The following is a 27,230-nucleotide window of genomic DNA, read 5'->3' as shown; positions in this document are numbered from 1 at the left end:
TTTTAGAGTAAGCCCGTCTATATTATTAAGATTAATATGGGCTATGATTTTTGAGCAATTTCCGTGAAAGAAGTTGCCCATGTCATGCCAAAGCAATGGAATATCCCTTTTAAGGGGGGAGGTGTTATGCCGCTCTGCACTCCCATTGGCCTTGCAGTGGCACATTCTTTGGATGGTGCATGGGCATAATTTGCTTGATTGTCCACACCTGAGAAGGCCATGTTCTTTGTTTGCCCTCAGAAGTGGGCTTGCATTCTCACCATGCTTTTGAAGCTGGTGCTCACTACTATATTTTTTGTGCTTTGCATTTATACATTCATCAAGTCAATTTATATATTTATTAAAAAATAAACCCCTATTTTTGTAAACACTGTGGTCTGTCTCCAATTTATGTTGAGGCTCACGTGCATGAATAGCACTGTACTTTATACATATGTGTTTGCAGCTGCACATAATATTTAAAGCAATGTGGGCAATCTTATTCTTTTGTTCAGTAAGCTCAAATGTGAATAAAATGATCAGAAATACTAAAATCTTTATTGTTTTAAAAAAGCGGGAGAAAATATTAAGAAACAGACCATATCATATGAACATCCCCACTTTCAGCAATGGCAATGACTGAGCCATTAACTGATGACAGTCATCACATTAAAAGATTTGGAATGGCTTGACCTTCCAATTCTAAGTTCATCTTTACAGCTGTTTCTGTTGTCAACTAGGTTTGCACTTGTGGCTGCTGTAGGTGGTGTAGATTCGTAGAGCACACAGATGGAGCCATCCTCTCCTATCCGATAGGACACTTCGTATGGGTCAACCCACATGGTGAGCTCACTTGGCAGTAATGAGAAAAGTTGCTCACGGGTCAGTCCTGTCGTACTAGCAGCTTTGCCTATCAAAGGGTCCATTTTATGATTGATCCGAATGCAGCGATAACCCGAGCCTTTGCAAGGGGAATGAGGAAACCAATGGTGTTCATAGTGCTCTGAAATTAAGGGAAAAGACATTTCTCACTAACAGGATGTTCCTTACATTGTTCTTTATGTTCTTCACATAGGCTTACCATGCTAGCACATATTTTGCTGTTGTTCATGAAATCACGTTATTGTAATATGTATTATCATGACAACAATACCAGTAATATAAATCTATTTAAATCTGTATGTGTGATTCTGTGCACTTTAGCTAACAGGTTTTGATATCTAAACACAATATTTGTACAAGACGTGTGCCAATCTTACCTCCCAAAGCCTCCTCCAACGAATGACTAAAATGTTGTAGTTGCTCCTCCGAGAGCAGTCCAGTTGTTCTTAGCAATCTTGCGATGAAGCAGACAGCTGTGGATACCTCAGTTTTCATTCTGTCACGTCTGCCTTCTCACCAGCTAAAACATATAGATTTGTACTCGACTATACAAGGTAGCCTCAATGAAAACCTGGAGTCAAATAAAACACAATTATTAGCACTTCAGCTAGCATTTATGATTCTGTGTGAAGTGACAACATTCCTCATCTCCTTTGTTAGCCAGCGAAGCAATAAGAGCAACTAACCTTTTCCAATACGGTTATACACGTTGACTTATTGTAACTACTTTGTTAATATTCACAAAGTAATCAGAATGCAGATGTAAAGGGAAAGCTTTCACAACAACGGTGGAAATAGACTTAGGTAACGTGCTGCCACTGGTGTCGTTTCTCAGTCTTTTTGGTGGATAGTAAACATTCCCGAACACCACTATTCTTGGGAACCAATTGCATTTTGCGATGGCGCTACGTCACAAGGCACCATTTACCAGCCAAATGACTAACATTATGATGTTATTAGACAAGAATTCGACTTTTTACTCGGCTTTTTTTATCACTTTCTAGCCCCGTCATCCCTGAATAACGCATGTTGTTCAAGATTGACTATTTTGTCAAATTAAGCTAACTTTGGGACTGTATTTTCAAAATCTATTAGTGCAAACACATCAACCAATCAAAAGTGATGTTAACCGTGACTCCAAAGCTCCGAGGCGCGTGTAAAAACGATGAAAAATATTTCAGTTAGGCTTTGTAACGCAGCTTGATTCGCAAATTACGCCATGACCAATGGCGTTCAAAGCTTCGTTTCACACACAAACACAACTGCTTACAAATTTGATTCAAATATTTAATAAATGCTTGTAGTGTGTTATGTTGCCAAAGTTAGGCAGAGTATAGCTGCAGTTGCCCATCCGAGCGTCTTTTCCCAACCACTTTTCTAAAGTACAATTCATGACGACTGAACGACCTAAGGAAAGACAACCCCCGTCACAGATATGATAATCCACTTTAATATTTCCGGATCATTTCACTCAGTTCAGGACAATCCGTAAGACTGTATGTGTGTGTGTGTGTGTGTGTGTGTGTGTGTGTGTGTGTGTGTGTGTGTTTGTGTGCACCTGCATTTATTTAGACCCACTCACTCTATTCATGAGTTTGATTTGTTTACAGGAAAAATGTCCAAATCTACAATGCACTGCATTGAACCTTTTTCAATACTATCATAATACTAATTGTAATAATTGTCAGATTTTAATGGCACACACGAAACACTGCAACACACACATGCATATGGAGGCGACACAGGACACACACACGCAGGCCTGAGTTTGCAGTGAATTTATTCTCTGCGTTTTCCCATCCTGGACCGTCCTTCCTCCAGGGTCCCCCCCAGGAGCAGTGGGCAGCTTGTAAGCGCCCAGGGACCAAGTGAAGTGAACTGTCCATCCTGGTCAGGGATGTACAGGAAAGTCTAATTATCTACTTAGTGGCTGTCTACACTGTGTTAAATCATTCTGTTGACTTTACGTTTTAAAATGTGTTCTTTGAAACAGTAAACAAAATTGTAGGACTGGACTGTAATGAAACACATCATTGCTGGTGTTATTATTGACAACATTCCCATTTTTATAAAAATCACTGTTTAAAATCCCACTGAACCTTGCAAGGCTGATGCTGAAGTAGATGAAGTCATGAAATGAGCGGCCCACCTGTCCCAGCCCCTAATGCATGACAGTGTGGTAGGGATGGGTAGGTATACGCAGAAGGTTTTACAAGTAGATCAGGTGGAGAGACAGTCTAGAATAGGAGGGGAAGAAAAGAGACAAAGTGAGTGGACAGCCTAATAGGTTATGTGTATATGTACTTAATGATATGGTGATGAGGAACAATGTTTTCACAGCCATCGGCATGTGGGGGCAAAGGTCACACAATAAGAAAGAGAGAAATTTGGTTATTACCTCCAGCAAGGCGATCGGGTCCGTTAATTTATGATGTTATTAGACAAGAATTCGACTTTTTATTCAGCTTTTTTTTTATCACTTTCTAGCCCCGTCATCCCTGAATAACGCATGTTGTTCAAGATTGACTATTTTGTCAAATTAAGCTAACTTTGGGACTGTATTTTCTAAATCTATTTGTCCGTCTGTTTGTCTGTCTGTCTGTGGACAAGATTTCTAAAATTTCAGGATGATCAAGATAGATCTCGCTTTACTATCAACGTCAACCCTTGCTGGAGGTCAGAAATCTCGGATTGCTCTTGTTAAACATCAATTTATGAAACATTTAGTTAAACAATTAACACCCGGTAATGTGACCACTTAATCAGTATTAATGTCTTACAATTCATAAAGAAGGAGACAAAGAGGGAGATGATATGTTTAGTTGTGTTGAGTTATATTTAGCTGACATGGTGCCTGGCAATTTTACTTATACAGAATAGCAAGGGGAGCAGGATATAACCGCAGTACACAACTGCCAGCAGCCACAACACGCGCCACATGCTGTACCCAGGATTTTCTTGGCACCGCGGTTGTCTTTTACTAAGTCATAATGGATTCTCCTTCACAGATAACTGGACGTTTTCCATCAAGGTCAAGTAAACATGGTTGGGAAAATCTGAACTATCCGACCGTAGCCTCTGGGAGTCTCATACCGGATACCTACAGGGCATCCTAAAATCCTTGGTGGATTGAAATTACTCTTTTGTCCTCTCTAGCTTTCCGTATGACCACAACATTTCTCAACCAATGAAAATGGGTGTACCAGCTATTAGACACACCATGCATTACTTCAGAGGACTTGGATTTTAGCGCGTTCATTCTGCCTTGTTTATTGTAACATCACCGTATTCCTCCTTATTCTGTATGAAACTTTCAAACAATACACGGAAGCTGAGTTTCACTCATACTTAATCGAGTAACCTATTAGCTTGCAAGCTAGCTGGCCACCAACGTAAGTTAACGCAGCGAGGAGTTATGGGCATAGGACACGTTCGTTCTTTTGAACGTTAAGTTAGCTGTTTAGGTATCGTAGTAAACCCCACAACATAATCTGTACATTCGAGACTTGGGAGCCCTCGCGCAAATTAAACCTATGTAGCGTTAACTAGCCAGAGCAAATTAGCTTAATCATAGCTAAGCCCGATGTCAAGCAGTTTTAATTCAGCGGTTCTAGTCTGGCAAAGGTTATCAGATACCCTCTTAAACTACCAGTAGTCACTGTCGCAGCTGCATGAAGAAAAAGTGTTGGAGTACGACAAGATATACTAACGGTACTGAATTGCCTCTTTTCTCGCAGTAACGTAAACTTACTCCTATGTTACTCATGGCATATCCCCCAAGTAAACGACTGAAAGAGTACCACCACAATGCTGGCCCAGATCCATTTTCGGACGAAGAAGATTTTACTCAAGACGATCTGAATGAAATAGATGTTATAGCATCGCAGGCCATCCCCCGGAATATTCAGGGCACCGTTGCTAAAACTCCCATAGACCCTGTACGTTACCCAGGAGGACACAGTAAACCAGAGGGCAGAAGAACATTTGCTCTCTCAAGCCATCCCGGACCGAGCAGGGGTGTTGAAATCGGCAACGTCAGGACCAGTCATGGATGTAGCCATACATCTGGTAAGTCGAGGTTGTACTGAAATGGTATCTTTATAATGTTGCCACTGTGTCCCTCTGCGCAGTCATAAAGAGTAAAATGTGTTATCATAGCTCCACTGGTAGACCAAAGTGTTTATAAGGGCATTGATTCCATACTCATGAAGTTGCATAGTATGACATGTACATCTAAGCGATCCCTCTATACAGATCACAAACAGTAGCTGTCAAACAAATGTGACATGTGACATTCACTACGCACTTGACTACTACATGCAGTTTTTCATTAAGTTGCAATATTTTGTATTGTCTTCCCGATAGGCAATGGCCAGTCAGTTGAGAGAATTGGAGAAGAAAGCTCCTACAACAAATTGGAAGCACAACATGCTACCCTTTTGGGAAAGGTGAGTGTTTTGGTCATCCCTTGTAGTTTTGTGTTGTGAAGGACAACATGATGATGATGATTGTAGTCTTGCTATTCAGCTAAATAGTATTTCTTTTACACTGTGTTTTATTAGTCGAATGCAGTTCAGTGGAGATATTTTTTACACCGATTAGGCATATGTATTATATTCAAATGTGGGTTTGTACCCAAAATATAAAAAATGTAAATGCTTTTCAAACTAAGTGCTAAATCACATTGTGCAACATAAAAACGAAAACAAAAATTGTAGGCTGGCCTATATAACCGTCATTGATGGATAAGCAAGCAATGACGAGTGAACACTTTCACCACACAAATGTCATGTTATCTAAATGTATAGTAACTAATATCAAGATAAATCCAATATTAAATAAGGTTTTACAAGTACCTCAATAGCATAGGTCCTTCTGAGGAAGTGGTTCAATATTATATTTACAAGTACCTCAATACCATAGGTCCTACTGAGAAAGGCACCTCAATACCATACAGTAAGTCTTACTGAGAAAGAAGGAAGACCTCAATAGCATAGGTCCTTCTGGGTAAGGTACCTCAATAGTAGGTCCTTCTGAGAAAGTGGTTCCAGGGCTCTAGTGTGTGACCAATTTGTCAATTGAGACTAAACATTTTCATCGGTCGCACTGGTGCGCCTGACATTTAAGCTACCTAAAAACTTTTGGGGAATTTAGCTATCTAACAACATCCACCTCAAATACACCAGTGAAGCACACAAAGAAATAAATGTGGATATAACTTTTGTAAATCTGATTAAAGGAGGAACTTGCCTAAGGAGGAACTTGCCTTTCGGTTTGGGATAGAGCAATCGAGCTTGATGAAAAGTGCATTTTGCGCTAGGTTGTTCAGGTCTTCCAATGTACGAAGTTTTAGTATACAGCCGCGGAAAAAATTAAGAGACCACTTCAAAATTATCAGTTTCTCTGGTTTTACTGTTTATTGGCATGTGTTAAAGTAAAATGTACATTTTAGTTTTATTCTATAACCTACTGGCAACATTCCTACCAAATTTCAAATAAAAATATTGTCATTTAGATAATTTATTTGCAGAAAAATGACAATTGGTCAAAATAGCAAAAAAGATGCAGTGTCTTCAGATCTCGAATAATGCAAAGAAAACAAGCTCATATTCATTTTTAAACTACACAATACTAATGCTTTAACTTAGGAAGAGTTCAGAAATCAATATTTGGTGGAATAACCTTGATTTAAAATCACAACTTTCATGTGTCTTGGCATGCTCTCCACCAGTCTTTCACATTGCCGTTGGGTGACTTTATGCTACTCCTGGCGCAAGAATTCAAGCAGCTCGGCTTCTTTTCATGGCTTGTGACCATCCATTTTCCTCTTGATCACATTTCAGAGTTTTTTTTATGGGATTCAGGTCTCGAAATTGGGCTGGCCATGACAGGGTCCTGATCTGGTGATACTCCATCCACACCTTTACTGGCCTGGCTGTGTGGCATGGAGCATTGCCCTGCTGGAAAAAACACTTCTCAGAGTTGGGGAACATTGTCAGAGCAAAAGGAAGCAAGTTTTTCTTCCGGGACAACGTTGTACTTTGCCTGGCTGAGGTTTGTAAAAGACCATAAGGATTGAACCAAAGCCGACTGGAGGGTCTCCTAGTTCGTCTTCTCTGATGAGTCCAATTTCACAGTAGGTGCAAGACTCTGTGGCTTGTAGGCCTCTCCAGGTCTCTGTCTAACCATCAGACGACCATGTGTTGGGCAAAGCTGAAAATTGGACTCATCAGAGAAGACGAACTAGGAGACCCTCCAGTCCACTTTGGTTCAATCCTTATGGTCTTTTACAAACCTCAGCCAGGCAAAGTACAACGTTGTCCCAGAAGAAAAACTTGCTTCCTTTTGCTCTGACAATGTTCCCCAACTCTGAGAAGTGTTTTTTCCAGCAGGGCAATGCTCCATGCCACACAGCCAGGCCAGTAAAGGTGTGGATGGAGTATCACCAGATCAGGACCCTGTCATGGCCAGCCCAATTTCGAGACCTGAATCCCATAAAAAAAACTCTGAAATGTGATCAAGAGGAAGATGGATGGTCACAAGCCATGAAAAGAAGCCGAGCTGCTTGAATTCTTGCGCCAGGAGTAGCATAAAGTCACCCAACGGCAATGTGAAAGACTGGTGGAGAGCATGCCAAGACACATGAAAGTTGTGATTTTAAATCAAGGTTATTCCACCAAATATTGATTTCTGAACTCTTCCTAAGTTAAAGCATTAGTATTGTGTAGTTTAAAAATGAATATGAGCTTGTTTTCTTTGCATTATTCGAGATCTGAAGACACTGCATCTTTTTTGCTATTTTGACCAATTGTCATTTTTCTGCAAATAAATGATCTAAATGACCATATTTTTATTTGAAATTTGGTAGGAATGTTGCCAGTAGGTTATAGAATAAAACTAAAATGTACATTTTACTTCAACACATACCAATAAATAGTAAAACCAGAGAAACTGATAATTTTGAAGTGGTCTCTTAATTTTTTCCGCGGCTGTAGATTAGCCTAGGATGTAGCCAACGCTGTGGATTACATTTTAGTATAGCCTAGGATGTAGTTAAAGCTGTTGATTAAGAATTTCATGCTAAAACATTGTACACTTTAATACCTGAGCAACCTAACGCATAATGCCTATTGGTAGATGTGAACTGGCATTGTTCCATTGTTTCTAAACCAGTAGAAATAAAATGTGTTTTTAAAGCTAGCAGAACAAATACAACTGTTCTCTGAAAGAAATTTGCTTAAGTTTATTAATGATTCTCAGTTAGTAGACCTACATGTCTTCACAAATAGGCCTAGGATCTAAGGTAGGATCAGTTTAGGATCTAAATATGAAGAATACAGAACTTGCCTTCCACAAAATCTTCTTACATGATTCTGTATAAGGTGTACACACAGGCACACACTTATTTGTAATTATTCTAATTAATATATCATTATTTATTTCCACCTGTCGCTCTGCTCATAATGCACACAAACATGCCAGTCCCCACATCAAGTATAGTATGCACCAGTGGCGGTCCGTGCATTTCACGACTAGGCCTTCAGCGATGTCCTACACGATGTTAAACTGAGCGAATCCACCTCCTAATACCATCATTATGACGCCATGGCTCTCGAACCATTATATTTGTACAGAAAGGCAGTATAAGTGAGCATTGCATCACCTTATAGTCGAGTACAACAGACTTTATTAATATTTCCGGTAGGGCTGGGCGATATGGAAAAAAACATATATCACGATATGGATTATTTTATATCACGATAGCGATATATATCACGATATGCCCTCTTGCTTTACTGGATAGGGGTGTACTTAAAAGTGTGATCCATCACGACCTGTACCACAATTACGCAGATTGTACTGAACGTTTCCATTGAATCTTTAAATAGTAAGATTAAAACAAAGTGCATGACATTTAGTCCAGTGCTTGTGACCTTTTAGTGGTTCTTTAATGTAGGCCTACTTTCAGAAGATAAATCAAGTTTAATTTAATTAAAAAACTTTCTTTTCAATGTTTGTTCATATGCTATAGCAATAATGATGAGAAAAACATTTTCTTATATGGCCACGTATAAAAATAAGAAAATTAAGAAGTTGGCCATTACACATACGCCCCATTGACCGCTTCAGCCCGTTGGTGCAACAGTGAAGATGGTCCTGTAAACAAACGCAAGTAAACGATGGAGCTGCGTTTTATCTGGATAAAAAGCATATTAGCGTTTACATTTCCCAACCAATTTCATTTTTATCTTCAAGGGTTTATGATCTACGTGGAGTACCAAAAAAAACCTCCATGCTACTTAGAATCTAGATAGTTAAGCTATAAACGCCAAAGACATATGCTATGTCTATGATAATCGCTGCTAGATGCTCACTGTTCTTGTGCTCCCACAGCTCCTTCACTTTTGAAATACTGAAAAGAAATCTAAACTAACGAAATAGTGCATCTTAAACTACAACTATTTGACCATCATTGAGAAAAATGGAACAGAATCTGCTAATAAATGGCTACACTTGTATTATACTCGTATTATACGGCTCTCCAAAATTTTCAAAAAAGTTCCGTTGATTTGAATGGGCCACCCCAGCATTTGCACGTCTGTAATGTCTTGATTTTCACTGCTGCAATAAAGTAATGACGCTGTCATTAGCAATGGGTGTCGATGCCCAATTGTATAACAGCGGCTGTGGTAACAGTTACACCTTCCTGCAGCGCGTCCATTATTCATTTTTTTTTTTTTAAACCAGAATTAAATTTCGTGGGCTCTCACCGTCAATCATGTCGCAAGCGTATGATGCAAAGCAGCGTAATGTAAAGCGGTGTCGTGTCGCAAAACCACGTTCTCTAAAATGTATCTTAATATTCTTTTTTTTACAGTTGTATAAACTTAGAGTTTGCATAATAAGAAAAGCAAAATGTTATATTAGGATGTGAAATTATATTAAAATGTATATTAGCTGTAATAGTGAAAAAATAAGTTTATCACGATAGAAACGATAGAGGAGAAAGGTCACGATAGACACGTTTCTATCGTCCTCACGATATATATCGTCATATCGCCCAGCCCTAATTTCCGGAGCATTTAAAAGTCAATACACCCGTATTAATAATACATTAAGAGTAGTAAACTCTCAGTTTTATGATCACTCGGATATTACTGTCACAACTTAAAAATAAAAGGTGATTTTCAGGGATTAGTCTACAAAGTTTTATTAAGTCCACCGAAAGTAGCCTATTTGAGCTTTAACAAGTTTGTCCACTAAACATCGCATTGTCCCACCTGCAAAGCAGTTTCATTAAACTTCCCATCCTCACAATATCCAGTTTTTCTTGAAAGTTCCGTCTTGAAAATGGCGTTGTAATTGTATCAAAAACTGGAATTATCAAGTTGGTGTGAACTAGTTTATTTGAGTTGGTTAATGTAATTATATTTAGTCTTACCAATTGAAACAACTAGCATAATAAGCATTGAAACCGATGTACGTCGTTTTCGCATTAGCCAGCTAAACTGAGCACTGAAGCAATGCACCGGTCTGCCTCAGTATCCAATCAAAGGACGTTTACGTGTCAAGTTCAACGCGAGGAAATAAATCTTCCGGGCCTTCTAGAAGGCCCAGTGTCGCCAACTCGAAATCTGATTGGTTGTCACAACTGTCTGTTTCAGTTCATTCAACTTAAATTAACTGAAACAGCCAGTTGTGATAACCAATCAGATGTACACGGGCCTTCAATGTGAATTCTGAAGGCCTCAAGGCCGAATTATGCTCTGTTTTAGACGTAACGCGTAAGCACGTAAGATACACAACCCCCCCTTGCGCGGTAAAATACCCCCCCCTTACGTGCTTAAGTGCGTCGCCCAAAATTCCTGACTATGCGACTAAAACACTATGGCCCTACACAGCTCGCAAAGGCTGTGATTGGCCGGCTACCACAGCCTTTCACACAGAGTCTCACGTTTCCGGGTTATTAGCATACGGTCTTTTTTAGACCCAGACATTTTTTTAAATCATGAATACCCTGCAGACCGTCTCACAAGCCTTTTCTTATGGATTAGGAACAAACATAACAGAAGAGGTCCGAAGACATGAACTCCATTACAAATCCTCTTTAAACACTTATAAGGACGCTCAAAATACCGCGAATATCCCATTCTCACCCGCGATTGTTTGGAGAGAATGTGGTCATTCACGAACAAATAGGTACTTTCATATTCATTTTCCGCCACTTGTGAGTCATGGTGATATCTTTCATTGAGTTCATATTGACGTGAATCCATCAATTGCACCAGCGAGTTTGATAGAATGAGCCCGGTCTGCTCATACAAAAGTTAACAGTAACCTGCCGTTACCTTGTGGCCAGCACCATTGTAGTTACAAGCATTGACAACATGATGAGATTCTCTCACCGTTTACCACCTCATCTTTGAATAATGTAACTCATAAACACATCGTTTTAAAGCCTGTCGCAGTCATTAAAAGATGTCAATAAACAAACTTTTGCGTCATGTGCTGTCTTTTTCGCCACTGGTACTGAATTGCCAACATTTGTATTTTGTGTAACACATGTATTCATAACATCAAGCCTTTCGCCCACTACACTTTCATGCTCCGGTAAGTTTTTTGTCCTTTGTCCTGCTGCAATAAATAGGCTTACTTAACTAAAAAAAAATCTACAGTTCTGGCGTCAATTTGCTTTGCAACACGGCTCACAAGCCTTGCAACACGGCTCTGCGTCTAAAACGAACCTTAAATCAAAACTTGTCTAAAACAAGTTCCTTGTGTAAATTACGTGCTTACGCGTTACGCCTAAAACAGAGCATAATTCGGCCTTCAGGGAAGATTTCTGTTCTCGGGGAAGATTTCCCGGAGCGTGGCAACACATGATAGCTGAAATATGATTGGATGAAAGCCCTAACATAAATTAACAACGCTGGAAGCTATGAGATGAAGATAATGGACTATGGGGAATAATTTAATACATATTTATGAAAAGAAAATATTAAAATTACATTTATTTTATTACATTTATTTTCTGATGATGTTTAGGCCAGCAGAGAAGGCCTTGAAGGCCCTGACGGACCACCACAATTATAACAAAGTCCTTATAGGCAAGTAGTGCACTCGGCAGCCATCTTGGCCATGCCAACGGCAGTTATTTTAGGCAAACAAGATCAAGCTCCTATCTAAATGAAATAAGACATTCATAACTCCACAAAGGATGGTGAAACGGACTTTAAAAGTACATCACGTAAATCTCTGTTTGAATCCGACAAAAACAGTGTGTGTACATAGCTAAATATTGTGATCAAGATAGAAACATGATTACACGATTATAGCCATATTGCCATCTTGTTATCCACAATATGAGAAATATTTTTTTATGAATACAAATGGACTAATACAAACTTAAAATATGTCTGTGTACGGTAGCTGAAGGAGGTAGAGGAGGAGATCCTCATGAAGAATGGAGAGATCCGTGTCTTAAGGGACTCCATCAGGCTGGCCAATCAGGAGAAGGAGCAGCAGAGACTGGCTCTGTATCACCAGGAGAAGGAAAAGTCTCAAGCCCAGAGTGACAGAGAGAAGGAGCTCTCTAAGAAGGTAGCTGTACTTCTCTAAAATGTCCAGTTCAGTAAGTGCATATGCAATATTCGGAAAGAGAGGTGAATACTTTGCTCTAGTGAGGTTAATTTTATAATCTTGGGCTTGTTAATGTTTTGCATTATTAAATACTACTTATCCTTACCTGATGATTTCTAAAGAATCTATCTATAAATCCAGAAATCTCTGTGTGTCTGTCTGTCAGTCTAGGGCGTATCTCCCTGACGTTAGTTACGTAAGTTATGAGATTTTGCATGTAGCTTACGCATGTCATGAACCTGTGCATCCTTGATTTTGAAGATTTCTGAATTCATAGTTTGCGAGATATTTGTATTTTATCGTTTGCCGTAGGCCCTATGGGTTATCGTTTGCCTTAGCCACTATGGGTAGTGTAGTAATTCAGAGAAAGAGGGGCGGACCCGCGCAACGTGAATGATGTCATAGTCATAGAACAGTCGTGTGTTTAGCCTAGACCACTGACCATGCGTTCATGCATCTACTGACGCAATGAGAGAGGTTTTCCGATGTATTAGTGTCCCGATGTATCTGTTGTAATTCGTGTGTACTTTGTTTTTTTTTCATTATTGCAATATTATAAACCTCAGTGTGCATTTACCCTGGCTGGGAGAGGCTGTCATTCCGAAGATACTGTGTGTGATCGCCTTTGCTCTGTGTTCATTAAACCTGTCAGAGTGTATGAATAAACGGCTGGGTGCCAATCAAAATCACAACGCAAGAGTGGCGTACTACACCGCTACAAATGGTAGCTTATATTGATAAGCCTCGGAGGCTTTCAGATTGTCCATTGCTTTCCCATCTGTTGCTATGGAGTCCACGAAATACGCGCAAATCTCGCTGTATGTTATGTTGGGCCACGTTGTCATGTTATCCTCCCAGTTCTGCACTGAATTCGGGTGGGGGATAGTAACGCCATCTCCAGTCAGAGTATTTAAACTGTGTTCCCATTGTAAGGACATTATAAGCTTACAATCTGTCTGAGAGTGGGGGGCAAAGCTAGCATCATCGAAGTCATACAGTACAGTACATACATTCAATACAATTAACCTACATTTGAGTCCAACTGCATGGCCATTCTTACCCTACACTTACCCTTACAATAAAGAAGTGATCCTATTTCAACCATAACTTTTAAATAATTTCTTTCTTTATGACATTTAGTTTATAGTTTAGACAGCAACTTTGACATCTATATTCAATTGCATCCACTACATAATCTCAAACTTTATTTGTTGGTTTATCTCCAAAAAGGCTATACAACATTAAAACATTTCTTAATGAAAAAAATGTCTTGCTATTACACTACCCAACAGCTACACCTACGTCTGCTAGCACTACAGAGTGCATAATTCCTACGGGCACTGCACTAGTCACATTAAAGAAGAAAAGAGGCAAAAAAGGCACCAGTTTGTATGGAATTATTCAAGGCAATTGCCATAGGGGTTAATGATTTATGGTAATTCAAGATTTGTATTGGTGTAACAAATAGAACTCAGGCAACTACTTCTCGTTTTCATCCAGTGTTCTTTATGCATTTTGTCTCGGGTCCTTATATATCAATTATGTCTTACTGCATTGATAATGTCTATATTTATTTCTGATGAAGTGGCCTCCATTATTGCAGATCCAATCCCTGCAGTCTGAGCTTCATTTTAAAGAGGCAGAAATGAACAAAATGAAAAGCAAACTTCAACATTCCGAGAGAGGAGGGAAACTCCCTGGAACACCCTCTGCAAAAAACAGGTTTGTTTTATTTACAGTGCCTATAAAAGGTATTCACACTTTAGGAAGTTCAGAACCTTCGTAATTGAGAACTACCCGCAAAAAAAACAGTGATGTATTGTGGACTTAAAATCATCCCATGCATGGCAAAGAGGTTTCATTATGTACAGTACAAAAGTTGAGATACATTTCGAATATTGAAATGAGCACTGAAGGGGACAGGGCCCAGTTTCCCGAACGCTAAAAAGGACTTGAAATCGGTCGTAAGAGGGATATTGCAGAGCGGTTTCCCGACGCCGCACTTACGGCAATGATGAGTCTATGATGTCGCCAAAATCCACGTAGGCCGTTAAGATACGTCGTTATCGGGAAACTAGGCCCAGGGCTCTAAGTTAATTTAGACAGGAAGAGTGCACAGGTCCCAATCTAAGAACGCAAAACCCCCTCAACTCATCCCAAGGCAAAAGACACAACCAACTTAACATTGTGGACCAATGATGCTCTTGCAGTGTAGAGACAATGAACTTTTTCAGTTTGTGATTGGAAGTTACTGAGGCTACACAGGACACGACTGGTAACGCTGGTTGCAGTGAATTAATACATCTCTGTGTGTTGTTTTTACCTCATATGAGCTGATTTTCTTGTGTGTTCTTTAAGGGTTAGTTTCTGTAACATTGGGTCACCAGGTTATAGTGCCAATATTGTAGTAGGTTACTGTTGGAACCTAGCCAATCTGTAATGACATTAATTAACTAGCTAACGCTATTTACATATTATTATTAAAATGTTACGTATTTTTATTGAAATTTTGGGGTAAGAGGAGTACTATCCCCTTCACATTTTAGGGTTACCTGCTATCCAATTTGCAGGAATACTTCTCTTTGGCAAAACCTTGACAGACTTCTCTCACATAGAAACCATTTCTAAGGTAGGATTGGACAAGAACCGTTCTAGAGTTGGACTTTGCCAAAGGTCAGTTACAGCTCTGAGCCTGTAAGGGGAAGTTCTCTTTCAGCTTTGTACATCTGGACACTGCTCAAGCTCTTGTCAGGTTGCAATGAGGATCGTGAGTCCAGCCTCAAATTCTCAATTGGGTTGAGGTTTGTTTAGCTTGAAAACAAATACCAGACTGCCTCAGGCTCTCCTAGGATTTCCCAACATTTTCCTGCAGTCATTTTACCATTGAGCCTAGTAACAAGCCTTCCAGGGCCTGTTGCAGAGAAGTATCTCAACAGCATGATGCTGCCACAACCATGCTTCACAGAGGGGATGGTGTGTTTCTGATGATGTGCACTTGCTGGTTCACTCCAAACATAGAACCAAAGAACCTTCTTCCTCTTGAGTTTTCCACATGCCTTTTGGTAAACTGAAGCCAAGGTTTCATATGAGCTTTTATCAACAGTGGCTTTCTCTTTGCCACTCTCCCATAAATCTGTAACTAACCCTAGGTGGTGAACCTGGGCAACAGGTTATATGAACAGCCTCTCCCATCTCAGCCACGGTAGCTTGTAATCCTCCTTCAGAGGAGTCATCAGTGTCTTGGTAGCCTCCCTCACTAGTCCTCTTCTTGCATGGCCACTTTGTTTTTGAGGACGGCCTGTCCTGGCAGATTTACAGCTATGCCATATTCATTCCATTTCCCAATGATGGCCTTAACCGTAACTGTGATGGCAATAACCTTTGCGTGGAGTTGCTTTGAGTGTTCTTTTGTCTTCATGGTGTAATTTTTGCCAGGATACTTATTCACCAGTAACTGGACTTTCCATATACAGGTGTAGTCAGTGGTGATTTTAGCCTGAAATTTCTGGTGGGGCAAATTTGTATGACGTCATGTCACGTCACAAAAATAGAGGTAGCTGATTATTATAACAGTAGACCTACGTATATATAGACCAGTCAGGTATACTATGGGCTGCATTTTGAGTTCCAGCAGGGAGCAGAGATCCTATTTCAAAAACATTTCACATGCTTTAGCACTCAGCACGATTCAAAGATGTTGCCTTTTATAATAATAATATTGCATTGTATTTTAAACGCACTCTTCGTTCCAAAGAATCTCAGAGCGCCAACATGGTACGCACTATAATATAGCATTAAAGTAAAAAGATTAGACAGACACATAGCTTCAATAACTTGCATAATTTATTAAACAAAACTTTGTAAAAACAAAAAGACGATTTCCTTCAGCTCCAAAAAAAAAAGTTTTGACTCACCAATGCCGATCACTTAAAAAGGAAGTTGGCGCGACGGTTCTTTGCTTGAGCAAACCTCTCGATGACTTTGTTGTTAAAATCCAGCAGTCAATTAATGAACGAGTTTTCAATAGAAAGCATGGAGAGGGCGTTCAGTCTCTTCTGTCCCATTCTGTTCCTTGTGAAAGTCTTAGTCTGAAAGTCTTTATCCTTTTCAATAATCAATGTTATTCACTGTATTAAAATAACTGGAATTGATCTCACACTCACTGTATGTTTTTTTTTTTCTTAGTCTCCGGGTACAGTTCTCGCGGGTTTCGCATTATTCCAGTCTATATTACGTAGAATACGTAGATAACGCAGTTTACGTCTAGGGGCACATTTGAAATTGCCCCACGTCTCAATGTTAACTTTGGCCTGTGTGGTTCGCGCTCATTGGTGTTTCTATGGTAACTATGGTAACGGTGGGGCAGTGTGGGTCTTTGCCCTCCCGGAAACCGGAAACGTTGCACAAAGCAATCACCATATAGACATATAAACGTTCATTCATGTCTATGGAAAGCACACAGGCAGAAAATCACACAAATCAAATTACTCCAAAACAAGACTATAATGCTTGTGGGTCAAGTTTATTCACACAAATATTTACGCTACTTTGCATTTCACTTCAACTTATTGTATGTGACAAATAAAAACACTTGAACTTGAACTTGAATATATAAAAAATATATATATATATATAGTTTGCCACGAAGTAGGAATGGATTGAGCCTTCTGCACAACAGCGCCATCTGGTGGGGCACTGCCCCTAATATAGAAACGCCACTGGGTGTAGTTATACTATGATCACATGAAACACATTGACTTCTAAAACCAATTGGTTGTGCTAGTGATTATTTAGGTGAGTCACTTTAAAGGGGGTTATTACTTAAGCAATCAACTGTTTTCTGTTTTGTATTTAAGATCTGTTATCTCTTGTAAGGGAGCTGAACTTTTTTGCCCTTCAGAGAATCAAAGAATGGACAATGGTCGGAAAAGCAACACGTACAGAGAAGTGTTGAGTTATACAAATACCTTCAGTGAAGAATAGATATATGAGGATATATAATGAGATATTATTCACTGGAGGCACTGTAGAGGAAAGTGGGGAGCGTGGATTAAATCTGTGCTATATGTGTATGATCATGGTTGTCGATGGTGGAGGTTCAGCATCCCTTTGTTTGTCTCTTTACTAGCCCCAAGATGACTTCCACAGTAACTTTGCAGCAGGACAGAGAGACTCATGTTTCTCCAGGCAGTCCATTCATCACCAAAGAGACCTTTACAGCACAGTTGTCTGTGAGACCCTCCCCACTAAAGTCCTGTCCTGCAGATGGTAGGGTCCTAATACCATACTAATAATGTGAAAAATCATGGGACCAGTATCCCAAAACAGTATTAAGTTGCATGTTATGAAGATATTTCAGGGTATATTAGTCTTTGACAGGCTGTGTTATGTTTTTTGTGTTTTCAGGTACCAGACAGAGAAGAGAAGGTTTCGAAAAAGAAACACCTATAGACACATTCCCTGTCCAACACCTACAGCAAGGTGAGTTTATTTGCATCATATAGGCAAATTAACATTCCATCTCAGCACAGTAGTACGTGTGAAGCATCGACAGTATCAAGTGTAGTCATTTAAAGGGCAGGAGTTTTCTTTGAAACAGGGTTTTGTTGACCAAAACTGATCCTCTCTGTCCTAATGCAGGGTCAGTGTTGCTGAATTTGTTGCTGCAACATCCGTTGGACCCCAGCTCTCTGGGTCTCTGTCACCTGCTGTGCATCAGCCCTGACTCACTGTGCGGACTCCTTTCTCAGCACAGCTCTCTGAGGTGTGTGATTACAAGCATTTCCCTTTTTCAGAACAATAGTGGCATACTGGGGAAAGCACATGTCCAGGGGCAGCAAGGGGAATTTGTGTTTTAGAGGTTAGCTTCTAAAACCTGCCCTCAGCCTGGTGGAAGTGTATTGTTGCTTTTTGCTGTTTTAGTCAGCACCAGTACTTTAGCATTGGTTTAAAAATTGTAAACACAGCAGTTTGTCCAAAGCGACATACAAGGAAGAGAACAGTCAAGCTACGAGCAATAGAGACCTAGTGTAACAATAAATACTACTTTACATAAGAAATAGAAAAGAAAAAGAAGTGTAGGAATGTATCTGCTGTAACAGCAAGTTAAGCACAAGACTAAGTGCCAGTTAGGAAGGGAGGTGCTCTCTGAAGAGCTGGGTCTTCAAAAGCTTCTTAAAGAAAGAGAGGGACGCCCAAAGAGTGTGTGTAGAAGTTTCTGAAAATCAGAATCAGGACCAGGACAACATGTCATCATTGACATAACTATGAATTCTGCATTATGCTAGTAGGAAAAGCTCAACAGGGAGGATAACAACTCTACACACAAGTTGGTCCACCAATGGATAGTTAAGGGAGAGGAAATGTCAAAGACTGGACCTCATTCCAAGGAGGGGCTCATATACTTTTTAATGTCACTTGGTAAAAAAAAGTATTCCATTTTGTAAATAAATGTACTATTGTTTTCTCTTCATCAATTTCAATAACTGTGAAGATCTGAGATCTAATGTCATTTAGGTAATATTTATGCAGATTTTCAGAAATCTTGAAAGGGCTCAAAAAGGTTCAAAGGCCACTGTAGGCAAATATTGCAATATACATTTGACTCCACAGGCCTAGAAGGGGCAATTGTGTGGTAATTGTTAAAGGTTAAAATACCTAAAATACTTCTGTCACACAAAACAGATCCAAAAAGTAATCAGAATACTTTCCAAAAACCACTGTTTGTACATGTATCCAAGTCCTAAGCATCACTGGTTGCTCAGATAAGGCTTTATTGTGAACAACATGTACTTTCTGTCCACTGCCTGTCTTTTGTAGAGGGTCGTTATGCGGTTCCAGCACTTCCTTCTCCTCTCCTTGCTCTACGGACACACGTCTTCTTCCCCGTCCTCATGCTCATTTCAACCAGCTACAGAGCCTGGCCATGTCTGGCCTGAGTTCTTTGGCCTTGGGTTATCCTACAAACCTCAAAGTTAACAAAAATGATCAGTTAACTTCACCCAAAAGTTGCCCAGGTGCTGTGCACCTTCTGCCATTACTGGAGCACCATATCAGCCTCTTCTGCCAGACATTGGAGACTATGGACAGCTCCGTGAAGAGTCCTCTACGTGGCATCTCCCTGTCAGGCTCTTCTGTGAGCACCCTGTCCTCCAACATTGAGGAAACCCTGCTCAGCCAAGAGGACATCGCCCTGGCCTCCATGAAAGCAGTTCGTCTCATTGTGTCTCAGAGTGACGAGGCCGTACAGACTCTGCTATCCCAGCCATCACAAGAGGTCACTCTTGAAATGGAAGCAATGGAGCAATCAAATGCTGCACCAAGCAACCAGCAGCCAGGGACCTCCAAAGAAAGTAGAGCCTCAGAGAAGGAGGGAGAAGACCCGAAAATCCCACAGCATCCTCTGTTCAAGCGGTTGGTTCAGCTAGCAGATCCGACCTACAGCTGTAGCACCACACAAAAGGAAGCACTTGTTATAGGCAGTCTGGCCACACTGAGTTTGCTTGCACAGCGAGCGGATGAAGGGCAGCTCCAAAGGTGAGCATAACATAAGCCAGACTAATGCATGAAAGCTTTTTGACAAGCAAGATGAAAGAAATGTAATCTTGATACTGAAAGAATGAAGCCGTTTTAGCCATTTTATGGAGTAAGAATACAAATAATTGAATTGACTAAAAGTAACGATACCTTATAAGAATGGAGTACTCCTGAGCTTTCAAATAGGATAAGCATGTTATTGAGTTACATTTCTTAAGGTGGTTATTAGGTAATTATTTCATAATCTCACTAATTAAAATGGAAAAGATGCCGGGTGAAGTTTTTGTTGGGACGCTGTTAACTCTTAGGTATATTAATGTCAAAAGGAAGCAGTAGAAGACAAAATGATAATCAGTAGTGAAGGAAAAGAGTAGTGTGGTAGCTGATAAGAAACTAAGACCCCACTCTCTCTCTGCTCCACTAGTCCACAAGGCCTGACCGGTCCACTAGACATCAGCCAGAATGGGATATCCCACAGCATTAGTCTATCTACACATACCGTTACCTGTAGCCTTATGTTACACAAATGAATGCCTTATGCCCACTCTTTGCCCTTGATCCAATGCATATTTAAACAGGCTTTCAATCACCTGTTACTGGTCACTCACCAAATAGCCTAGTTTGTTCTCAGAATAATAATTTCAATTTAAAAAAGCCATGTAAATTATACAGTCCCAATCCAATTAATGTTGAATACTTTAGTTACCAGAGTTGAACCTAATTAGAAGTATGATCGAAAAGTTCCAAGACTGTCTATAACGAGCAAAAAACGTACAGGATTTTAATTTGGCCCCATCTCTCTCAAGGTAGTTGTCTTGTGCAGCGATGTAGCAAATTGAAATTGATTTGGTGGCCAAATTGAAATCAAGTCTTTTGCTTTTTATGGGTGCAGTTTCTGAATTTTTTGACATAACATCAGATTGTCATAAAATATAATTGAGCAAACGCTATATATATACAGCCGCGGAAAAAATGAAGAGACCACTTCAAAATTATCAGTTTCTCTGGTTTTACTATTTATTGGTATGTGTTAAAGTAAAATATACATTTTTGTTTTATTCTATAACCTACTGGCAACATTCCTACCAAATTTCAAAAAAAATATTGTCATTTAGATCATTTATTTGCAGAAAAATGACAATTGGTCAAAATAGCAAAAAAGATGCAGTGTCTTCAGATCTCGAATAATGCAAAGAAAACAAGCTCATATTCATTTTTAAACTACACAATACTAATGCTTTAACTTAGGAAGAGTTCAGAAATCAATATTTGGTGGAATAACCTTGATTTAAAATCACAACTTTCATGTGTCTTGGCATGCTCTCCACCAGTCTTTCACATTGCCGTTGGGTGACTTTATGCTACTCCTGGCGCAAGAATTCAAGCAGCTCGGCTTCTTTTCATGGCTTGTGACCATCCATCTTCCTCTTGATCACATTTCAGAGGTTTTTTATGGGATTCAGGTCTCGAAATTGGGCTGGCCATGACAGGGTCCTGATCTGGTGGTACTCCATCCACACCTTTACTGGCCTGGCTGTGTGGCATGGAGCATTGCCCTGCTGGAAAAAACACTTCTCAGAGTTGGGGAACATTGTCAGAGCAAAAGGAAGCAAGTTTTTCTTCCGGGACAACGTTGTATTTTGCCTGGCTGAGGTTTGTAAAAGACCATAAGGATTGAACCAAAGCGGACTGGAGGGTCGTCTTGTTCGTCTTCTCTGATGAGTCCAATTTCACAGTAGGTGCAAGACTCTGTGGCTTGTAGGCCTCTCCAGGTCTCCGTCTAACCATCAGACGACCATGTGTTGGGCAAAGCTGAAAATTGGACTCATCAGAGAAGACGAACTAGAAGACCCTCCAGTCCGCTTTGGTTCAATCCTTATGGTCTTTTACAAACCTCAGCCAGGCAAAGTACAACGTTGTCCCGGAAGAAAAACTTGCTTCCTTTTGCTCTGACAATGTTCCCCAACTCTGAGAAGTGTTTTTTCCAGCAGGGCAATGCTCCATGCCACACAGCCAGGCCAGTAAAGGTGTGGATGGAGTACCACCAGATCAGGACCCTGTCATGGCCAGCCCAATTTCGAGACCTGAATCCCATAAAAAAAACTCTGAAATGTGATCAAGAGGAAGATGGATGGTCACAAGCCATGAAAAGAAGCCGAGCTGCTTGAATTCTTGCGCCAGGAGTAGCATAAAGTCACCCAACGGCAATGTGAAAGACTGGTGGAGAGCATGCCAAGACACATGAAAGTTGTGATTTTAAATCAAGGTTATTCCACCAAATATTGATTTCTGAACTCTTCCTAAGTTAAAGCATTAGTATTGTGTAGTTTAAAAATGAATATGAGCTTGTTTTCTTTGCATTATTCGAGATCTGAAGACACTGCATCTTTTTTGCTATTTTGACCAATTGTCATTTTTCTGCAAATAAATGATCTAAATGACAATATTTTTATTTGAAATTTGGTAGGAATGTTGCCAGTAGGTTACAGAATAAAACAAAAATGTACATTTTACTTTAACACATACCAATAAATAGTAAAACCAGAGAAACTGATAATTTTGAAGTGGTCTCTTAATTTTTTCCGCGGCTGTATGTATACATATAAATGTACAGGCTCAAAATCACAGGCTGTCCTATTTATAAAAGTCAGTTTAAAGGGGGGTGGTAGGGCATTTTAAAACATTTTAAAGGTCTGACGAGCTTGTGTTCACGACTAGTCAACTAGTAAGGAGCACTCTTAGTGGTAAGATAAAAAGCTTTGTGAATACGGCCCATGATGTATAAGAGTTCACATTTAACTTTTGGCAAGTAAGTTGCCTTTGTATCAGTTTACTATATTGTGTATTGTATGTTGTTTTTGATCGATTTTACTAAATGAAAGTTGAAACCGAAACTGAAGGTTGTAGTTTGATTCCTGGCTGGGTTGTTCACTCAGTAAGCTAATTTACCTCTAGATCTGGGGCCGTATTCACAAAGCTTTTTATCTTACCACTAAGAGTGCTCCTTACTCGCGCTAAAACATTTTACGTAGGAGTAATTTCTTAAAAGTGATTCACAACGCCTCTGAGACCTACTCATACTAAGGATAATACAAACTCCTAAGCTTAAGATAAAAGCACCGTTGCTATGGATGACGTCGATTCTCATGCACGAGTTTAGAAGGGGTGAGGACGGTGATTGGTTGTTGACAGGCTCTCTCATTAAAAACTCATTTGTGACTTCCCTCTAACAATCCCACTATATCAACTGAAAATAAGAGAATAAGCTAGGCTTCAAATTAAGTCACATTAAATAGTTATGGACAGTGCAGTTAGCAGAATGCACACGCATGATGACAAGTTTGTGCATCCAACGGGAATGACACTTTGCACGTTAAGAGAAAAAGAAAGCGATCAATATAAAATATGGCAATTGCATGTATCAAGGCAGTAATAATTAAAGCACCCAGCAAACGGTTAGGCTATTATATTTCCAGCCCTTGACCACTTCAAATATCAGCACATACGGCCCTTCAAGCGAAACGAACGTGAAACGTAGCCTAAGCGAAAGCCTACTGGTCCCAGGACCAATAGCCACTGTCACCCCAGCGGCATCCAGCTGGTCTCAAAAACCTGCTGCAGACCGCTCTCCGTTGAAATGCATGAGTCATCGGTAGGCTACATCCAGGCCACGGTGGACGAAAACGTCCTCATCTTTTGATGGGGCAATTATTGTAATGTGTGTCCCGTCACTGGACATTCCTGCGATCGCCATGGAATTTGCTTTGATCTTGTGTAATTGGCGATTGTCCAAAGGCAACTGGATAAACTGTTGGATGATGTGGGGTCTACAGTGCGTTGATAGTTTGATGAATTAAACGGCTGACTGATGATTCCCAGTGTCGTCATTTGCGTTTTCCGCGAAGCCAAATAGGCTATCTTTATGTTTCCAAACATTTCACTTCTGGAGTCGGGACACATCGTTGTTTAAAGGCGTCATTGCATCCCGCGCTAATTCTACGACAATATTAATACCTTTACGGTTTAAGCAATGTCTTTTATCAATTCCAAGTCGGCTACTGCCATCTTACGATTTTTTGTGAATAAGTCTTAGTGACTTAGGAGTCCTCATGAGGAGTTTTAAGCTGTCTTAGACTTAGGTGCTACTTTTAGGAATAAAATACTTTGTGAATTGCTCTTAGTAAAAAAAAATAGGAGTCCTAAATTTAAGACTGACAGGCCCATTATTTTTAGGAGTTTCTCCTAAATTCGACACTTATGAGCTACTTTTAGCCCTAAGATTCTTTGTGAATACGGCCCCTGGTCATCAAATGTCTAATCCATCCTTTTCCCCCTCTTTCTAGGTTTGACTTTCTCATGGCAAGTCAGACCTTGTCACAGTGCCTATCTTTGGACTCCACAATCAACACCATCTTTCTCTCTGTGAGACTTTTGACTATCTTAGTCAGCAGTGATGATTTGGCAGAGAAGCTTTGTTCTCATCTATGTGAGTGCTCATCACGTCATCACGCTAAAGAAAACTGCTATTTAGTGCTCACTATTCATGGACGGCTCAAGTGTTTTATGGATTTTCCCTTTTTCTCTTCAGATACTTGTCCCTTTCTCAAAATATTCCAGCATGTTATTTCCAGACCAGATAAGACTACTACAGAGGATCTCTGGTTGAAACTGGAAATTGAGGTATGTCATCATTCATTTCGATGTTTAATTCCTTCTCCTAATGGTTGGGGACCTCCCACAGCGACCAATCTTCTCACTGTCACATGCAAGTACTCATACCCTACAGCCTAACCTAACCAACATAACAACTGCCCAACCATAGATCCTGAGCAGCAGGATAAAACAATGCACAACTGGCTGGTGACATATGCACCACGCACCGTATGTTGTACCTGGGATCCAATGCCCTCCTTCACAGTACAACATGGGCTGACAGTAGCCAATAACTGCTGAACAAAACAACATCACTGGCTAACTATAGAACCTGTGCAGCAGGATACAACAACAAGCTTGTCACCATCTGCTTCCTATCTGGCAATGTAGCCTTACCCCATGTTTTCCAACTGTCACCTTACCCAAACCCTGCCCTGTACCTGCCCAATGATATTGCTTTGCTGTAATTTGCCTTGTGCATGTTGAACCTCTTCTTGTGTCTGCTTCTTCTCTGGTTTCTTACTGGATCCTTAGACTGTAACCATCATCTTCAGGCTGGTCTTTGCACATTTTAACTCCTCCCCCTAGCTGGTCATTGGTAACTCCGCATTCCTTTTCCATACAAAGCTACAGTACTTACACAACGTAGCACAAACACAATCAAAGGCCCCCTTACGCATGGCAAAAGTCCTAACTGCAAGCACAGAAAGTTTATATTTTTTTATTAATAATGATAACCTTTACAATAAAGTATCTAATCAATGTGGAATTTTACCACCTGCCTAAACTCTTCACGTGTTTTTCTACAATAGAAGGAATCACCTCAACTTCAGTATAAAACTTCACTTCCACCAGGTTTCACTTTCATCATTGCCCATTTCAGACTGCCATTGTACTTAGCTAACAGGTGACAGGTACACGAAGCAGTTGTTGTCAGCATTGTCATGTCATCCATAGTATCTTGGATGAAAGTACGGTCCTGCAGTCTGTCACCGCCACTAACCCTTTTAATTACTTCCATTGCTGTCATAAAAGCCAGCGTTGAAATGGTACCCTTACTAGCACTGAAAACTTCTCAGGGACCTGAGAGTAACTGAATGCCTTCCACAACAGACTGTGTGGCACAGATCCAAAAATCTGTACTAATTGTGTTGCCATTTTGAGTCCATAATTTTATAAACTGAGTGACAACCCCCGTTTCAAGCCTTCAGATGCTTGCGAAATCTGTCTACATATGCAATGTCATTCTAATGAGAAACTGATTGCTGATATCAATTAATTGTTAAGGCAATTGAATGAGATTAAATGGGTGTGATCATTTGTTTTATTGACAGATGATCCGGTTTTTGTCCAGGCTCTTCATCCAGAAGGCCTCCCTGTGGACCATTTTTTTTGCGACATCTTGTAAATGCAACAGTGAGGTACATGTGAAACTGATATTGTATACCTTGATGATCCCTAAAAATGTAGCTGAGTATTTTGAGTTTTACATACTTCAAACTATTGATGACATGAATAAAAGTCAATGTATTTGGGATCTTTGCAAACCTTAAGTGGGTTAATTGTTACATTAAAAAACACCTGTGCCATTCCCACCTTCTCACTCAAGAGAAATACAGTTTCTTATGCAAAATTATTCAACCCTGTGTTGTCTCTGTGTCCTTCATTACAAAATACAAACTTAATTACATGTTTTGTACAGAAGTGTTCACAATGAAAATGCTGATTTGTAAAATATGTGAAAGTATCTTCTGTCAACCAGAAAATGGTGATGACTTTCAATGAGGTTGAATACTTTTGCAAGGCGCTGTATAGTACATATAAAGGTTAAGGACTGGTATTTAGCAGACACTTTTCTATAGTATGTAACAGTGTTTTGAGTATGGCAGATTTCTCCTTGTCAATATGTTCACCCACAGCCATTTTTTCATTTTTTGCACACAAGACTTGGGTCTGTTTTGAGAAAAAGGAAACGGCCCTTAAATGTATTTATCCTGTCGTGCATGTGTGGGCAGGTGGTGCGAACACTGGTGGTGCTGTTGCACAGGCAGTGGCTGCGTATGCACAGCGCTGAGTGGTGCCTGGGCCAGCAGGTGAACTGGACCGGGCCGGCCGTGACTCTTCTTAGGGAGGCCCTTATGGTGCTCTACTGGCTGCTCCAAAATGACTCCAACTTCTCGGACCACTGTCTGGATGTGCTGCACATGTATGAGCAGATGATCCCTGCCATCAGGGACACTTTCCGCATGATCCCCAACCTCACAGAGAGTGAAGGTAAACCTTCTTAAAAAGGAATGGGAAAAAGAGTTCATTAGAAAAAATCTTTTTTACAACACTGATGTAGTGGAATTAACTATATGGAGAATTGCAACGGAAAGTCAAATTTGTTCCCTTCACCTATTTGACATATTAGTATTAAACAAACATAATATCTTTACTAACTTGTCTCCCTATTTAACTTCTAGAACTAGCACTGGATGAAATCTGTCGCTCTGTGGCTGAAAACGTGGAAGACATGGAGGTGGATGCAGGCTTTTGAT

At 40.1% G+C, this 27,230-nt stretch overlaps 2 protein-coding genes across 2 annotated transcripts; one reads left to right on the top strand and one right to left on the bottom strand.

Annotated features, from left to right (window-relative positions):
- Window positions 1–626: 626 nt before the first annotated feature.
- On the bottom strand, window positions 627–1,602 carry LOC308371561 (protein BTG1; the record flags this gene model as incomplete). The annotated part of the gene is made up of 3 exons (XM_080846516.1): window positions 1,548–1,602; window positions 1,239–1,432; window positions 627–982 (listed from the first exon to the last, which is right to left on the bottom strand). Exons 2-3 carry the CDS (start codon window positions 1,354–1,356, stop codon window positions 627–629), a joined length of 474 nt encoding a protein of 157 aa, XP_080702642.1. The 5' UTR covers window positions 1,357–1,432; window positions 1,548–1,602.
- A 2,880-nt stretch (window positions 1,603–4,482) lies between these two features.
- On the top strand, window positions 4,483–27,229 carry atrip (ATR interacting protein; the record flags this gene model as incomplete). Its single annotated transcript, XM_080846355.1, has 13 exons — window positions 4,483–4,929; window positions 5,227–5,309; window positions 12,292–12,462; window positions 14,105–14,223; window positions 17,630–17,769; window positions 17,908–17,982; window positions 18,142–18,265; window positions 19,321–20,037; window positions 24,381–24,523; window positions 24,626–24,717; window positions 26,025–26,111; window positions 26,706–26,964; window positions 27,156–27,229. The coding sequence occupies exons 1-13, from the start codon at window positions 4,617–4,619 to the stop codon at window positions 27,227–27,229; spliced, it is 2,397 nt and encodes a 798-aa protein (XP_080702481.1). The 5' UTR covers window positions 4,483–4,616.
- Window position 27,230: the final 1 nt, after the last annotated feature.

This window comes from Sprattus sprattus, assembly GCF_963457725.1.
Source record: "Sprattus sprattus genome assembly, chromosome: 10".
In the NCBI taxonomy this organism is placed as follows: Eukaryota; Metazoa; Chordata; class Actinopteri; order Clupeiformes; family Clupeidae; genus Sprattus; species Sprattus sprattus.
This window is presented reverse-complemented; position numbering and strand designations above follow the sequence as displayed.